The sequence below is a fragment of the Schistocerca americana genome, chromosome 2 (genome assembly GCF_021461395.2).
Source record: "Schistocerca americana isolate TAMUIC-IGC-003095 chromosome 2, iqSchAmer2.1, whole genome shotgun sequence".
Classification (NCBI taxonomy): domain Eukaryota; kingdom Metazoa; phylum Arthropoda; class Insecta; order Orthoptera; family Acrididae; genus Schistocerca; species Schistocerca americana.
The window spans coordinates 706,011,923-706,030,025 of record NC_060120.1 but is presented as its reverse complement, the minus strand read 5'-3'; the positions used below and the strand labels follow the sequence as shown (position 1 = coordinate 706,030,025).

Genomic DNA, 18,103 nt, shown 5'->3' with positions numbered 1-18,103 from the left:
TGCATAAACTGTGTTCTTAATCATAATACTGTATGTTAAAATACTGATACATACTTCCAAATTTTTTAAAGAAAGCCGAACCGCGAAACAGACTTGCAAGTGTGATTTACGAGTCAAAATTGAGAGCCTCATAATAATATCTTACGTCTTTGTTTTGAAACATGAGATATTGAAAGTTATTCCTGAAATTGAATGTAACTGTATTAGATATAGTAAAGCGACTTGTGAATATTTGCACCAGATCGTGATTAGAAAGCGAATTTCCCACTTATCTCTAGCAGTCGCCTTATCACTTGGGCTATTCGAGCTCACTCCATGGACCTTCCCAAACTTCCTTAAACATACACCTATCTATTTCTTTATCAGATTTCAAGAAACTGCTTAGTTCCATCCAGAACTATATTTAAAAGTCATTTAACTGACTAGATGGAAACAATTATCACGTCATAGGATAAAAATTACAGTTCCAGGTAACTTAAAATAAATTGAAAAAGTTTGATATTCTGTTAACAACAAATATTTATGATTTATTCCATTTAAATTGTCTACAATTCGTTTTACCGAGGCTTATTTGTGTTGTGATTGCCTTTGGTATTATTATTGTGATATCTGTGCCATGTAAGATGTTTGCATAATACATCTGTCCCGTATACACATGTTTTCCGAAGTTTGACAGTAGTGACTAGTGAAGTGAGATGTAGGGGTGTTGTGGTGTTGCTCGGTCCCAATGATAGAGCCTAGCGTAGAATTCCGTCCATTTTATTAAGAGTAGGAAGTGCCTGTTAAGTCACTATTGAAGAGTGATAATTATGTAAAGTAGAATCATAGAAAGAAATGTCATCAACGAAAACTGAAACGGAATGTCTTGAGTCTTCTGCAAATGTGATGTATCAAGCCCTCAGCGAACTATGCAAGAACAATGCAGCGTTTTTCCAGCATGATGATACTGAAAGTGGACAACGCCTGTATGCTGGTTTCCTTGCTGTCATGGATCACGTTGAAGTTGTCGGCCCATTAGTGGAAAAAGTAAGGAAAGTGGCTCCTCAGTATGACTTGGATGTGCGGACACCTGGTAACGGATATCGCAGTTTCGTGGTGATGGTTGACTCCTGTGTTACCCACTGTATGAAACTGAATAAAGAGATTTGCTCATCTCGTGACTCTATTCTCTTTCGGAAGAGTGCCTACGTCCGGTGAGTCTTAGATTATGTTAAAGATAAAGATGTACAACAAAATTTTTATGAATGAAAATGAGAGTAGTAATGTCACTTAACTTTTCTTGCCGTGGAGAAGGGAGGGGGAGAGAGAGAGAGAGAGAGAGAGAGAGAGAGAGAGAGAGAGAGAGAGAGAGAGAGAGAGATTGTGTGGGGGAAAAAACACGTCGCTAAAAATATTTTTCTTTTTGTAATAATCGTTTAGTTCTGTTATGACTCTTAAAATTCCTTATTTGTACTTGCGGTGTAGTTGACTGGCCCTTTTTGTTTTTTTAACACAGTTTGTGTATAGTGCATTAACTTGTAGTATGGGAGATGCCAACGTAAAACAAAATGTGTTAAAATACTAATCCTACAAAAAACAATATAAAACATCATATTGCAATGACAATGTCGCACACATTTCTCCCTAGATTAATACTTACTACATACAATAATAAATTAAAGTGATCACAGTACATACATAAACTAATAACAGCATTTCTTAAACATACATTCTTCCACACTATAAAATTAATTTTCTATTAAATAACCCTTTAGAAGCTTCTGGAATGTTCTAGTAGGGAAGACAAATGATCGACTTTGGTTTATTGGGGAAATTTTGGGTCATCTGTAATGGAGATGGTGTGTACAACTCCAGTGCAACCTATTCTTTAGTGTTACTTGATTGTTTGGGATCTCACCAGGTCGGATTAATGAAAGATGTCAAAGAAGTTAAGAGGTGGGACTGCTAGATTTCTTACTGATGGGTTCATGCAGCATGTAAGAATTACGGAGATGCATTAGGAACTCAAAATGAGACTCCCTGAAGGGATGATGATGATCTTTCCAGGGAGCACTATTGAGAAAATTTAGAGAACTGGCATTTGAAGTGGACTGCATAACAGTTCCACTGCAGCCAATGTACATTTCACAAAAGGGTCGCAAAGATTAGACAAATTCGGGCTTGTACCGAGCATATAGATAGCAATTTTCCCGCACAGTATTTGTGAGTGGAGCATGAAGGGAAGTAACTAGCAGTGGTGTGAGGTACCGTCTGCCACGTAACCTACGGTGGCTTGTGCAGTATGTATGTAGATGTAGAAGGAAGTCTCAAGAGTTGTACACTTGCGTATCGGTGACCTCCTTCAGCAATTGTCTGTGTGGTATACTTCTCAGTTGGCTTTCATTTCTTGTCATATGGATGAACATCTAAATTTTTTCTAGTGATCTGATTAGTGAAGTTGGGCAATTCCACAGTTACGGGTGTTACATGTACACACCTTAAAATCAGGAAAAATAATGTAAGGAAAAATATTTATTGAATTTAATATTGAAAACTTCTAAGGCTTACATTATATTTCATCTTAGAAATGTTGATACTGGAATTGTTTTATTGTTCTCCTGGTTATTAATCAAAAAAGTAGTGTTACGGGTGTTACCAAAAGTAGACCTGGCCCCTGTTATGAGTTAGGGAATTCTCTACTTTCTGCAAACTTGATGAAGCTTTTATTCTTGTAAAACACGTGTTAAGAGGTATTGCCCCAAATTTTATTTTGAAATATAAATTTTTATTTTTTTTGGACATCATAACTTAGTGTGTGTGTATGTGTGTGGGGTTGTTTTTTTTTTTTTTTTTTTTTTTTTTTTTTTTTTTTTTTTTTTTTTTTTTGCTGTTACGGGTGTTACATTAAATGTTACGGGTGTTACATAGATGCATCAGATTTGATTCTTGAAGGAATAAATTTACCTCTTACAATTGCATAAAAAGAAAAGAAGTATTGTAGTTTATTTGGAATAAAAGTATGTACTTAAGGAAATATATTTGAAGGATAAAGCTATTTATTACACAAAAAATTTTGTTACAATTTTATAGTACAACTAGGCCAAGATATCGTTACTTACTTAACATTTACCTCATTTTGTAGGCCTAATAAATTTATGACAAAAATGTTTTCTTATTATTGATTGGTTTAAAAACTTCATTTAATAATCTTTTTCCGCAGCATCCAACTCAAAATTGAACTCTTAGTACAAACGGGTACCTTGTTGTTTGATTTCTGATGTTGTTACCTTAGATAGTACTTGACTGAATTTCAAAAAACAAACATCAGTTTCATGTAGTTTAAAAAGTGTTTTACCTTTTCCTACTGACTTCAGAAACATTATTTTCACATCCTACTCTTCATCAACCTCACTCTGGCAGATTCCCACGTAACGGTATTGAGTTTTGGGTAGGGTTGGCTTCTTTTTGTCACTTAGAATGCCAACCAAGACAAATAACCTACATTTTAAATCAGAGTTTTCAATTTTATTAAGTTAGGTTTAACTCACAAGCTCTTCCAATATTGTCTTGTGATTCAGATAGTGAAACAGTCTCCTGATCAGAATCATCATAACTGCACACTTCATAGAAGTTTATGCATCTTTTGCATGTAATGTTTTAACTTTGGCCTCCTCAGTGCTAAATACTGACACCCTTGTCATTAATGACTCTGCTGTTTTTGAAACCAGCAAATCAGTTGTTACAAGGCCGAAAGTGATGGCAGCCCTGGATTTGAGGAATTGCTTGTAAATTTTTCCACCTTTCATCCAAAATAGGAATGCTTGGAGGGCAGCGTGGAGGGTAAAAATCGTAGAGGGAGACAAAGAGATGAATACACTAAGCAGATTCAGAAGGATGTGGGTTGCAGTAAGTACTGGGAGATGAAGCAGCTTGCACAGGGTAGAGTAGAATGGAGAGCTGCATCATACCAGTCTCAGGACTGAAGACCACAACAACAACAGAAATGTTATGCTCCACTGTTATCTTATCAACCCATAGTACCTTAATTTTAGAAAAGCTCATCAGAGTGTAGTCATAAGTCAATTGCGTTGTTAATAATAACTTTCCTAGATCTAACAGCTGTCCACACGCTCCTCTTCAGTGCACCTCCAATGCCATCCATGGCTCCTTTACCATGTGAACTGGCAAAAAAATTCCACTCAACTGTCAATCCGAAGTCTCTCTCAAAATAACATAGATTGGACAAAGTATATTTATTGTTGAACTGACCAGCACAGTTGTCAGAAAATATAAAAACTCTTTTAACTTTAGGAAACACTTTTTTAATGTCTGTTATAACAGTTTTAAGAAAAGTCCACACAAAATATTTTGTGTGTGAAAGGTCATTACTGATGACTGCATAGGACCTGACTTCATGGTTTGCAAACTAAATGCAGAAAGTGCAAATAGTTGCTTGTGAATGCGCCCAGTGTGCACTCTGTACCTCATCTTGTGAAATTAGAGCAGAATTCTCTACAAAGTCCATTTGAAGAACACATTCTTCAGCGTCAAGGCTGTTTTTCTTTCCTTTGATGAAATCACTCTGCTTTATCTTCACATAGCAATGTTTTTTAAACTGCGACAATTTGTCAACCAGGCATCATCGCAGCTCAGTGAATGTTCACTAAGACAAGGACGATGTTTCGTATCATTTTCCCATTGCTGCCAGACAATCTTTTTAGTTACGTCAAAGCCTTCTGGGATAAATTTGCTCAATTTAATTTGACATTCCTGGCATGACCCAAAAACAGTCTTCGTTCTGTGAATTACAACTTCATTCGTTCAATAATTCCTTGTGATTGCTTGAAACAGCTTTGCTCAAAGACTCAAGTATGCTTATGAAATTGTAGGCTCTTATGAATGACTAGAATTTGCCTCAATAAGCAGTTTACTGGGCCTATATAAAATTTAAAACTGAGGTTAGCAATATTGTTGTCCTTGGGAAAGTTAGAATGGAAAACATAAACTATATGTAATCTAAAGAATTTTGGGCTTAATTAACTTTTTAGGAGAACATCAGTTGAGTCAGGTTAATGCCCCAATTAACTTTTATAATGTAGGTGCAGTGCTTAAACAAGTGTATGTAGAGGAATAAAAATTTTTGTTTTCAAGCTTAAAACTGTTTTCATATGTAATAAACATAGTTAAAAAACTTTTTTCATTCATAATAATACCCTTTGGTTATAATTTAAATGCAAGGGCTAGGCCTACTAAAGATGAAGGTGGCATTAAACCTTCCAATTCAAGTTACGGGTGTTACGCATGTGTTAAGTAACACCCGAAACAAAAATTAGTAACACCCGTAACAGCTCTAAGAGTGTTAAATAAGACTTCAAAATGCCATGTAATGGTATGATATTGTGAAACATGTGCATAACCTCACTTTTACAAAAAGGTATTGTACAGAACAAATTTACTAGATTACAAATTAAACTTTTGTACCTTTTTTGTTACTGGTGTTACAAGCTGCACATATATTATAAAACTAACAAAATAAAGAAATGCAATTAGCTTAGCTCAACAAAACGAATTATTGTGAGCTATAACAATGTTGACTTCAATATTCTTTGCAACAATAGAACAGTCAGCCATAGATAACACAACTAATACTCATCTGGAAATAGCATAAAACATACCTCTCTGTGGTGCCATAGAGTAGTGCACTTTAAACACTTAGTGAAGGTAGAAATTTAATTTTTTCATAGTCATGATTATTTTTGCAATGAACAAATGTACTTTTAACTTGGCATTTTTAATATTATATTTGAAATATTGTCATTTTAATTTTTTTGTCACAAAGTCTCTTTAACATGGAATGACCCAGTTATTACTTTCTATGTATGTGGCTGGAACTGTCAGTAGCTTTAGGCAGTTTTGCACAAGTCTATTTGTTTTTTATTCAAGAAGACCATGATTTTCTTTTAATGAAAAAATAATTTTATATTATTGCTGCTGGTATTTCAAACAATAGACCTAATTCCATTTTGTAAGTATAGTTCAAATGGCATGTGGTAGATAGTACACAGAATTTGTTAGCGTGGTGTGCGAGGTGTTCCATAATAAATGTTACAATACTTTGTTTTGCAGCAGACATTCTATATGTTCTCTGCATTCGAGCTTACTGTCAACTGTAACTCCCAAAAGCTTTATTGAGGTATTTTCTCCCAATCTTGCTTAATTTATAAATACATGTATTTGACCTTCCTTTTCTCTCTTCATGAACAACATGGACATTATTGTTTTGAGCTCCAATAAAATTATTGTGTATGAGCCACTGTACTTATATTTGACAAAAATGTGCTTGTTTCCAGTTTTCAGATTTTCTTCTACATTTACAAAAGTCATGTCACCACCATACAGTATTTTTTGATCCGCATTGCTTGCTGTCTCTTTGTTTCTAAATAGGTTGAACAGAAGTGAACCAAATACATCTTAGGGGTACACGATATTTAACATCCTGGATTTCAGATCTGCATCCCAATTCCACTGTCACATACTACTTTTGTTACAAACATATAAATTTTATTGACTGCACTTTGTGTCTATGTGTGGTACAGCTTTCAGGTTTTTCAGTTAGTAGCTAGACTAATGACAAACACACACACACACACACACACACACACACTTTTTTTATTATTATTATTATTTTTTTTTTTTATTTTTTTTTATTTTTATTTTATTTTATTTTATTTTATTTTTTTTTTTTTTTGCCGCTAGTGACACTTTCTAGCTGCGAGTGTAGGGTGCATCATACAGTTTTATATTACAATAAATGAACAGCAATGGAAAAAGGATTGGATTATATTTTACAGGCACATGTGAGGTTGTTGCACAGTTTCTTTTTACAAAATAACAGCTAATATTTAATTTGATATTAAATGCTCATTCATGCTGTATATACATCTCTCTGTAGGACACACTTTTAAACAATTTTTAAATATGTATGGTCCTTTACTCCCCTAATTGATTTCGGTACCTCGTTAAAGCCTTTCACATGCTACATCAGGGACACTCTTGCCTGTTTGATATTTCGCTGGCTTGTGTAATAATTTTCCTTTCCTGTTGTTGCATTATTTTATTGCCATTCAGCGATTACAGCAATAGACAGTGGCACACATGTAACACAATACAATTGACAATTTTAAAGAAACGACAGGCTTGTTACAAGTGTCACAATACTATATAACAGTTGAAATATTCATTTACTTTGTAGAATGGATGGGGTAACTAACCAATCATACAGTATTTGTTTGAATGCTTGTTCAGATAATTCTTCTGCAGATTGTGGCATCATATTAAATAATTTGTGCCACATGAGTTCATAGCTGTTCAGTGATTTGGACACTGTGGTATGGAGTATAAATGGAACTGTGTTCCCTCTTGTATTCGAAGAGTGTACATTTTCTCTCTGTTTTGTTTTTGGTAACAACTTTTTTTGTGTAAATTAAAGCGTAGTATATGTCTAAGTTTATTACAGTCATGATCGTTTTGTTCAGTGTGCCTTATGAGAAGAACCAGTAACTACTCTTATCGCTTTCTTCTGCACTATTAAGATTTGTGCTCACAGCTAGAGTTCCCCCATAAAATAGTACTGTTTGTTAGTATGCTTTGGAAGAGAGAAATTAGGCTGTTCTGACATACTTTTTGAGTACGCAATCCATAAGTCACCTCATATAGATTACTCTTGACAGCTTACTACTAATATATTGCACATGACCACCCCAAGGTAATACACTCTATTACTTTCTTTAATATGTTGCAAGATATGTCATATATGTCTACACTGTCTGATGGTTTTAGCTGTTTTACTATTCTTAGGGTGAGACTAGGTGAGACTTCAGAGAGGACAGATGTACTTGTATTAGCCAGTGGTGTACAAACATTTTTGAAAGAATTTCTGGTGAACTAGTATCAGGTTTGACAATAGCATTCCATTCCTCAACTGATTTAATAACATAGTCATTGAATTTTTGAGGAGATATGTTAATTGTCTTGTTTCTTTTGTTTTTAACAACACTATTTATTAGTTTCCATGTGCCTTTCCATTTATTAGTGGAATTCTCAACACGGCTAAAACTGTGTTCTTTGTTTGGCCTCCACAATGGTCAGTTTTCTGGCTTTTACATACATTGTACAACAGGATAACTTAGTTTTTCTGATTTGTTAGTTCTTCAGTATGCCATGGGTTTTGTTTATTTGTGTCCTTGCTTTTGAAGCCTTTGTCAGTTGTTTATCATTTCTGTATGGGAATGTTGTTGTTAAATTGTCAAAACTGCTTTAAAAGACCTTTCAAATATTAGCTTTGCTGACAAATCATTATATAAACTGCAATATGTGTCACTATAACATTGACCAAACTAGTCCCTGTCAACAAGGGATTTACAAAACCTGAAATTTTATCATTTGTGACAGGTCTGGTGATTACAACGGGTCGACAGAAGTGTCCGATCCCACGCATCGGCTTTGACCCGTAACGTAAGGGTGTTGTGGTGTGTGACGTCACGACGGCGCGGAGTTTGGTTTGTGTTTGCGGCGTTTTTGTAGATGTCGTCGTGTTGTGGTTTGTTGTGCCCTCTGGTGGTATGTTTAGGGCTTTTGTTTGGGTGGTGTAATGGGCTGAGTTTGGTCTTGCTCGTTATACAGAATTGTTTGAGTGTTGGCTGTTTTTGTAGTGCAATTTGTTTCAGTGAGTTAATGATGTAGTGGTTTTGTGGGAATTTGGGGAGTTTTGTGATGTCGTTTTTTTTTATTTTATTTTATTTTATTTTATTTTTTTTCCCCATGGGGGTGGGTGTCTAAATTTGTTTATATTTAGTTTGTCCCCATCCAAAAAACCCCAATTTCCCACAATTGTCTAGTTAGTGTCATTAGGCTTTTTGTGGAACATGTATGTGTTTGTTTTTCGATGTATTTTCGTCTTTATAATGTGTACGTAACGACTTTACATGCGCCATATTGGAATCGTGATTTATGGTCATTTCCGCCATATTTGTGACGTCATGGGTCAAAGCAGACGGGCGGGATCGGACGCTTCCGCAATTCCATTACAACTTTTGGGACAGTCCTTGTAAATTGCACTGTATTAGATAATTTTTTTAGCTCAGTGACACTGTGTGTGTGTGTGTGTGTGTGTGTGTGTGTGTGTGTGTGTGTGTGTGGTTAATTGAAACTCTGCATTTTGTGTGTGCGTGTGAATGGGTGGTATTAATTGAAAATCTACATTCAGATCTCCACCTATTACAATGTCATAATGCAACCATTTTGCCTCTCTAAATACATCTAACAGCATGTCCAGTTTTCTAGAAATGCAGTGGTGATACCCATAGGTGGCCAGTACAGGGATATTATTACTAATTTAAAACTATCAATAACTATACCAGTACTTAAAAATTTTGTTAATCACTCAAGTACTCTAGATCCAACCTATTAATGGAGCAACTGAGAGACTGGTTAATATAGATTGCTCCACCACCTCTTATATGCAGTTTTCTACGGTATCTATTTGCTATATTGTAGCTATCGAGTTTGACAACTGTAAGTTAACCCTCATTGCCATAATATTCTGATGTATGTACATATATAGTGAGTACACTGTCATGTTATAGTGTACAAAAGCTTGTATAAAAGTTTGTCTGGGTGGTATTTATGCTATAAATCTCTCTGCTTTTTTCTACACTTAAAGTGTTATTAACTATCTTGTGCACATCCCCATGTATGAATTGTGTCTGCAGCTCATGGCCTAGTGGCTGGAGTTGCTACCTCTGTATCATGGGGCCCCAGGTTCGATTCTCGGCCGGATTGGGGATTTTCTCTGCCCGCGGACTGGGTGTTTGTGTTGTTCTCATCATTCATCATCATTTGTGACTGTGGCTGGATTGGACTGTGTAAAAAAAATGGTCTGTATAAAAATTGGGACTTTGTGTGGGCACTGATGTCTGCAGTTGAACGCCCCCCAAACCAATCATCATCATCATTGTCATATATGAATGGAGTAGGACAGATGTGGGAACACCTTGTCCTGAGAACTTCATCATCTAGAACATTTGCTGTTCTGCATGTGAGGAAAATGTGTGTGTTTATCTTGTTACGTAGTACATCTGTATGCTCTCACCCCGCCACGTCAAATGCGTATCTTAAACGGTTTCTAAAATTTTGGTTCTGGTTACTTCTTTAATTGATCATTGTTCCTCTTACACATTTCAGTGTACTTGGTTTGGAGTGCTTCCTTTCAAAGCACCTCCTCTATCTTAGCTGCATGTATAATTGAAGTGTCATCAGCATACATAGTAATTTTGTTTTATATATTGTGAGAGGTCCTTTATGTAGAGTGTAAACAGAATTGGTATGAGCATGGAGCCTTGGGACACACCATGTGTGACAGTTTGTAATTCTGATATATAAGCCATTATACTCCTCCCCGTACTCTTGTATGTCTGATTTCTGTCCACTGTTTCGTACTCATGATGTCTGATTTGACTGGACGTAGCATTACCCTCAAATTCCATTGCGATGTTTTCATTGTACCATGTGGTGTTCACTATGGTGGTAAGACACATTACAGTTTCCCTGCAGTTTTAATTTCCACTGCTGTAGCTTCAAATATAACTACTCTAGCATATTTTATGCTATTTTTGATGACATGACGTTAGTTGATTTGCAGCTGGAGAAAATGGCAAAACCTCGACCTTTACGCAATGTTCTACAAAAATAATTTTTAAAGTTGTAGACCTCCATCTGATTTTCTTTTAGCCCATGTTCTGTGACTTCTAGAATGTTTGGCTTATATTCCTGCAATATTACCTCTAAACTCATCTGCTTTGTTTACATGCTGAACATTGTGGTGATTTATTCTGTTGTCTTTAATTTTAATAATTCCATTTCCTATGATGCACTAAGCATTTCACTAGCTCCTCATGCTGCTGTTACATTGGATTGATTCTTTTCAAGTTGTGTCAGTAAAACTGGCTAACCTCTTTGTATTGTGTCTAAATACCTGGCAATATCTTTGCACTGGTAACTGAGATAAGTGCTTTCAGTTGCGTATGTTCCTGGGATCTTACTCTGCTGACAAAACACCATAAAAGATCATCAGTGTAGCAAGCCTCCTAGGTCTCTGTCACTTACACTGACTGAATGCTGCTGCTGCAGGTCTCAGGAATCTCCACTGTGTGGGTTGCTGCTGCCAATAGACCCAGTTTTTGTCTCAATGGCTGTCCTTGATTGGTTGTTGCTGTAGCTACTGATCCTTCTGTGTTTACTTTTGGCACCAGCAAGTAGTCTGTCTGCTCTTCTGTGCAGGGTAGGGAGACATTCAAAGAAGGGCTGTAGTCAAGTCTTGGTATCTGTATACTTGGACACAGAATAGTAACTGTTTATTAAATATGCAATTTTTTTACTTGTGAAATACTTTCCCGTTCAGTTTAAGTGCAAGCCATGTCTTGTATAATCTTCTCTGGCCATATCATCCACTGCGAGGAAGTGTGCATGGGGAAGCCTTGGTAGAGTTCCAGCATAAATTATTTGCTTTCTTTATTTCTGCATAAACGCATGGTAAAACAAGCAGTCTTATCTTGTAAAAATGTCCGAAATAATTAGTTTGTTTACCTGGCCCTTCCAGTCATTTCGACTTAATTCTTCCTCACAGAATTTTGACATAGCGAATTTTCTGGCTTGGGCTAGCTTAAGCACAACTAATGGTGTACCACTTTTACATTTTATACACTTCACACCTTTTGTGACTTGCTTTCTGCAGTAGCAGTAGTTTATCACAATTTTTAGCTTATCACAGTATAAAGTAGTTGCTTCCCATGCTCTCTCATTATTGTAATTTTCCATATTACACAAATTTATCAAAATTGGCACATATTTCTCATGTATTTTCAGAAATTTAACTACATTCACATGATTTTTACATTAAGTATTTATACTTGGCATCTCTTGATTTGTTCTCCATTGTGTTAAAAAAACACACACACACACACACACACACACACACAATTACGCGATTCGACGACCAACCATTTCATTTATGTAATTTTTAATTTTTTTTTTTTTGTAATTGATAGCAAGGTAGAATCATGTGGGCAAGTGCTGGCATCACTTGGAACTGTTGCCAGACATATACATACCCTCCTATCATGGTCACCCCCTGGAGAGCTCTTCCCAGCTGACAAACATTCACCAGAAGAACTATTGAGGCAAGCAGAAAATGTCAACATGTATTGCTTCTATGGGTACTGTCTTGGGCTGCAGGTAACTCTGATACTAAAACTGTTGATTTTTTCACCATAATGCTTTATTTCTGTGCTAATTAGGAAGATTGCTGAAATGGAATGCTAAGTTTCATGTTTATGCTTGTAAATCTTCTCTGCCTTCTTCCCTGAAGATCTTAAAAATTCTTCCTAACCTTTCTTTCACTACATTAAATGTTTTATTTTGCTTGTGGATCTTTAAAGGTTGGTGGATTTCTGAAATTAAGAAGTGCTTCTTATCACTTAAATTTATTTAATCTCCCCCTAATCCCTTAATTTTTACCTACTTACATAGTTACTTTGCTTCTATCTTCAGTTGCCTGACAGAGAAATGCATTTTATTGATTTATGGTAGTTTGCTTGCCCATTCGTATTTTCAGAGTTTATCATAAGAGAACTGTTGTGTTGTTGTTGTGTTAATGTCTTAGATACTGCCTGTCATTTTTCACCAAGAAACTCATTTAAATGGTGGACATAAATGATTCATCAGAATCCAGTATGTGTAGCAGATGTACCACAACAATTATTCTCATGACATCACATTTTCTGGCTTGCCAACTCTCAGCCAAACAGGCATCTTCAATCTTACCTAGACATTGGGCTATGGTAGAGATGAATCTGTCACAAAAATGTTCAGATTTCTTACTTTGTGAATAAAAAAAGCAGGTGTCAAAGGTGACATCTGCTATCAGTAGGTAAATTTATCCTTCTTGTTGCAACCTAAAGATTTGTTTCCTTGTGTACAAAAAAGTACGAGAATTTGTGAAGACACTTAAGGGGGGATGTAATGGAAAATGTAAACATTTATTTTAAAAAATCATTACAGCCACATTTATTAGTGTACAAATCTAAAATTTGCATGTGTAAAGCAAAAGAGCTGTTTTTAATGGAAAAATACAATAAAACATGCAGGATTAATATGTTGCCAGAAATCTGAATTTTTTATTGTCTTTGCCGCGCAGGATTAGCCGAGGTGTGTGTGTGTGTGTGTGTGTGTGTGTGTGTGTGTGTGTGTGTGTGTGTCCTTAGGATAATTTAGGTTAAGTAGTGTGTAAGCTTAGGGACTCATGACATTAGCAATTAAGTCCCATAAGATTTCACACACATTTGAACATTTTCGAACATTTATTGTCTTTCATATAAAAAGCCATCACTCAAATTCTAATCATGCAATTAATCTGAAAATTTTATTGTATTGTCATGAGAAGGTTATAAGACCACTGAACTACAGTTATTAATTTATGGTACAAATTGTATCATTAACAGAGTTTTTAATTTTGCACATCCAAAATTAACTTTTTTTGTACATACAATCATGTAAAAATCAGAATGTAATTGTAGTTCCAGGGAGAGTGCAACATGTTGCAAACAGTTCCTGAAAATTCCATAGCATTAGTGCATATACTTTTTGAGAAGAGGCTTCTAATAATGTAAAACATGTAAAACAGAGAAAATTAGGTTCAAAGATTTTCTTCTCATACTTCTACAAGTAATAAGCTTACCTAAATTTTAAAATCCTCCATACTGATACTCCTCATCCTCCAGGTTTCTCTTCTCTCCTCTTCGAATCTGCCTGGCCTGTATTTGCAAATAAGACACTGACCTGGTGGCTTTCTTGACCCTGCTCTCGTCGATGGTGTTAAATGCTTTTGTCGTAAACACACTAGGATCTATACCATCTTTCTTCACCACTCTATTATTTCTGCTGTTGTATTATAAAACTGCATCATAGACACCTATTTTGAGTACTTAAAGTCCACAGACTGTCCTTTTTGAGCATCTAATCCAAATTAAGCTATTGAGGCTTTCATTTGCATTTTGTGTCTTTCCATGAAGACACCTCCTCAGTAAATCAGGGATTTCAAGACACCTGAATGTGGGCTTAATCACATGCATAACAGGTTCTGGTAATGAGTGTTTATGTGAATATACCTCATTTCTGTTGTTGAACTTGTGCCGATCGTCTTTCAGACACAGATTGTACATTGGTGTTTGTTCAGTGGATAGTTTGTGGGGAAAAAATTTGCCCACTGCACGCATCATTGCCTCTAAATTGAATGTGTTTTTCCTAATAACTCTCCCATAAAATAACTGAAGAGAATCAATTTCTTTGAGTAAGCCTGTCTTTTCCTCCTAGTGGTTTTCCATCCTCAAGTACTTCATCTTTCTTCTTTCAGCAAGCAACAAAGCCTACCACCAAGCCTCTGTTGGATGTGGCCAACACATTCCAACTTTTCTATTGTTGTATTGTGCGAATTTTTATCTGTTACAGCTTTGAATGAAGAGTCCCCATCACCAAGGTATTTAGTATGTCTAACACCATATTGATCCTCTGATCTGGAGAACATCCTCACAACTGCAGTAGCCTCTATCCCCCCACTTGAGCCATTATAATTTTTAAGAGCATGCTAGTGCATGCTTTTCTTGCCACAATTTCTCACTGTCTTCATTGTTGGACATTTTCCTTGTTGCATACTGGTGGTAGTACTCAGACATAATTTTCACATCTAAAACTTTACCCGAGTCAGTACCAGTAACAGATGCTACTCCATACGGAGACATGTCCGCTTTTCATCCAGGTCCCATCTACAGAGACACAAATGTCAGTAACATTTGTAGGAGATTCACTGTCATGAATATCTACCCCAGGACCTATTTCTTTTTTGCTTTATTTCCACCAATTCCTCCAATGCTTTCTTCACAGAAAGTTTGGCAGTACTGCATACAGCATCAGACATTTCTTTATTTATTTTTTCAGACCTTGCACAAGGTGGAGGCTTGTTCAGAAAACCATACAATTACCCCCTTCCCTGCCATGTCCAAGGTATCTAAGAGCATGTGCTAACCTAAAATTGCTTTCATTGCTACCAGTGTCAGTTTTTTTGGAGGAGGAAAATGAAAATCATAGCCACATGAATTACAAATTAATTTAAAATCACAAGCTATTCCAATTCTTCTTCCTTCAACAGCAATCATGCATTCTGTATTTTTACAGCTAACACATTAACATGAAAACTTCATAGCCTGGAAGAGAAGCTCTAAATCAACAAGTCTGAATCCAGTGGAATCCATATCAACATCATTCACGCACCTGTACAATTCTCCTGTCCCAAGTTTCGATGACGTAACTTAGAGCTTTTGTTCTTCATGTCAAGCTGCTTCCTCTTTTCTGTTGGTAAACTGATTTCCATGAAACCTCCAGAGCCTAAACGTAGTTTTTCCACCACCCATTATGCGTAAATCTTGACTTCCATGTAAAGGTTAGCAAATAAAACCTTCCACCTACTAACGTATGGTTAGTATTGTCAAACTGTAAATAAACCACATGCAAGAAAGTTTTCAGCCAAAGATAGAGATGTTAACCAAAGATATCGAAAGAAAACAGGCTTCATACCAACAAAGATTCTGCTGACGCAAGCAGTTTCCCAAATGTTGGAAAAGGTGAGTGTGGCCACCAGTGCAGAGATAATCAGTTTAACAATTTAAAAGCATTTCTGAAGCTGCTTTCATGATGAAATTCACACACAATATAGATTAAACAGTGTAGATCAAGAAAATAGTATTTAATAAATGAAAAGCACCAGTTTGCTTTTGTTCTACAATATTACTTTTATTGTTAACCGGTTTTCGGTTTACAAAGCCATCTTCAGACATTTACTGAGTATTATCACCGAGGAAGTTAAATTTTTGCAAACAACATTGGAATAGAAGTAACACATCTAGACTGAAGTAGAAACATACAGTAAGTAACATCTTTGCAATGAAAAAATAAAAATTGAACAGTACATAAATAGCAATGGAGTATACAGGAAAACTTTTAGCACAAAATAGGAATAGCATGCCTACATAAGTTTCTATTAATAAACAAAACTAATAAAATAAAATTAATACTAGACAAGGCTACATCAGGAGGTACGAAACATGGAGAGTGATACACAAACCAATTAAAAGAAGAGACAATTATCAACATAACTACAGCGTACATAAGGAACTTGAGCAACATCAATAAGATAAACAGAAATAAATAAATGCAGGTGTTTGAGGGAACCTACAGTTTGAGAGTGTGGTGGTACTGCATTTTAACATTATAATCAAAGTAGTGGATGTGTAACAGTTCCCATTAAATAAATGAGCGAAGTAAAATATGAACAGTATTTGATGAGACAACTACAAGGGGTGTTAAACATGGACAGTAATAAAAGTACCAGTTACATCCCACACTCTCTCTTCCTACATATTCCAATTTTCCTGTATTCATTAAGTTCTTTTGTTTTGTTGAAGTTGTCTTTGTATTCCACATAGACTGTAGTTTCAATAGTTAAGGCTTTATTTTAACTGGTACTTGTATTACTGTCCATGTTTAACACCCCTTGTACTTATCTCATCAAATACTGTTCATATTTTACTTTGCTCATGTATTTAATGAAAACTGTTACATAGCCACTGCTTTGATTATAATGTTATTGTTAAAATGCAGTACCACCACAACTGTAGGTTCCCTCAAACACCTCAATTTTCCTGCGTTTATTTATTTTGGTTTATCTTATTGATATTGCTTAAGTTCCTTATGTACGCTGTAGTTACGTTGATAATTCTCTCTTCTTTTAATTGGTTTGTGTATCACTCTCCATGTTTCATACCTCCTGATGTAGCCTTGTCTAGTACTAATTTTATTTTATTTTATTAGTTTCGTTTATTAATAGAAACTGTTATGTAGGCATGCTATTCCTATTTTGTGCTAAAGCTTTTCCTGTCTTCTCCATTGTTATTTATGTACTGTTCAACTTTTACTTTTTCATTGCAAAGATGTTACTTACTGTATGTTTCTATTTCAGTCTAGATGTGTTACTTCTCTTCCAATGTCATTTGCAAACATTTAACTTCTTTGGTGATAATACTCGGTAAATGTCTGAAGATGGCTTTGTAAACCGAAAACCGGTTAACAATAAAAGTAATATTGTAGAACAAAAGCAAACTGGTGCTTTTCATTTATTATAATGTTGTTCTACCAAGAACTGACGGAAGATTCTGTTAACATAAAATAATATTTTTGGAAAGTCGATTTTTTGGACCAAAATCCTTTACATCCCCCCTTAAGGGGGGGTAGGACATCAAACAGGTCAACTTCGAGCAGGAGAGGCACTACAGGACATTTTAATTTCCACTGTCTTTACTTTTATAAATAAATTCATAAAAATTTGTCAGCCTGACGAGGAAGGATTCAGGATTCACACTCATAGTGGGGGAAGTTCAAAAATGTAATAAAATAATCTTTTTTACATGTGAAATTTCATCATTTTTTCATTTACTATTGGCTGCATTTGTTGCTATAGGTTCACTTTTCTTCATAAGTAAGAAAGATTCTTCGATGAAGTTTGCACAGTATACAAACTATACTTACAGGTGTATGAAACTCTAGAATTTATTTAGTTTATGAAAAAATGAATTAGCTGTTACAATTTAAACTTTATGGTTAGAAAAAACTCAAATTTTATAGTTAATTATCTCAATTTTGACTACAGTTTTTAAAAGATTTGGAAAATTCTAGAGTTTCGTACACCTGTAAGTATGGTTTTTATGCTGTGGAAAATTCATCAAAGAATCTCTTACTTTTGATGAAAAGTGTACCTACAGCAACAAATGCAGCCAGTAGTAAGTGAAAAAATAATGGCATTTCACAAGTAAAAATTTGTTATATTTCCACTCCTAACAGTGTGAATCCTGAATCCTTTCTTTTCTGGTCATGCTGACGAAGTTTTATGAATTTATTTGTAAAAGTATAGACAGTAGAAATTAAAATGTCCTGTGGTGCCACTCCTGCTAAGAGTGGCCTG

General features: G+C 35.4%; 1 protein-coding gene across 3 annotated transcripts in view; it reads left to right on the top strand.

Annotated features, from left to right (window-relative positions):
• Positions 1 to 645: 645 nt before the first annotated feature.
• Positions 646 to 18,103, top strand: part of LOC124595826 (hormone-sensitive lipase) — a 119,375-nt gene continuing 101,917 nt past the window's right edge. For all 3 annotated transcript variants that reach the window (XM_047134724.1, XM_047134723.1, XM_047134722.1), the window contains exons 1-2: positions 646 to 1,193; positions 12,084 to 12,270. In XM_047134724.1, coding sequence (XP_046990680.1) covers positions 835 to 1,193; positions 12,084 to 12,270 — 546 coding nt within the window. In that variant the 5' untranslated portion in view covers positions 646 to 834. The remainder of the gene's footprint in view (positions 1,194 to 12,083; positions 12,271 to 18,103) is intronic.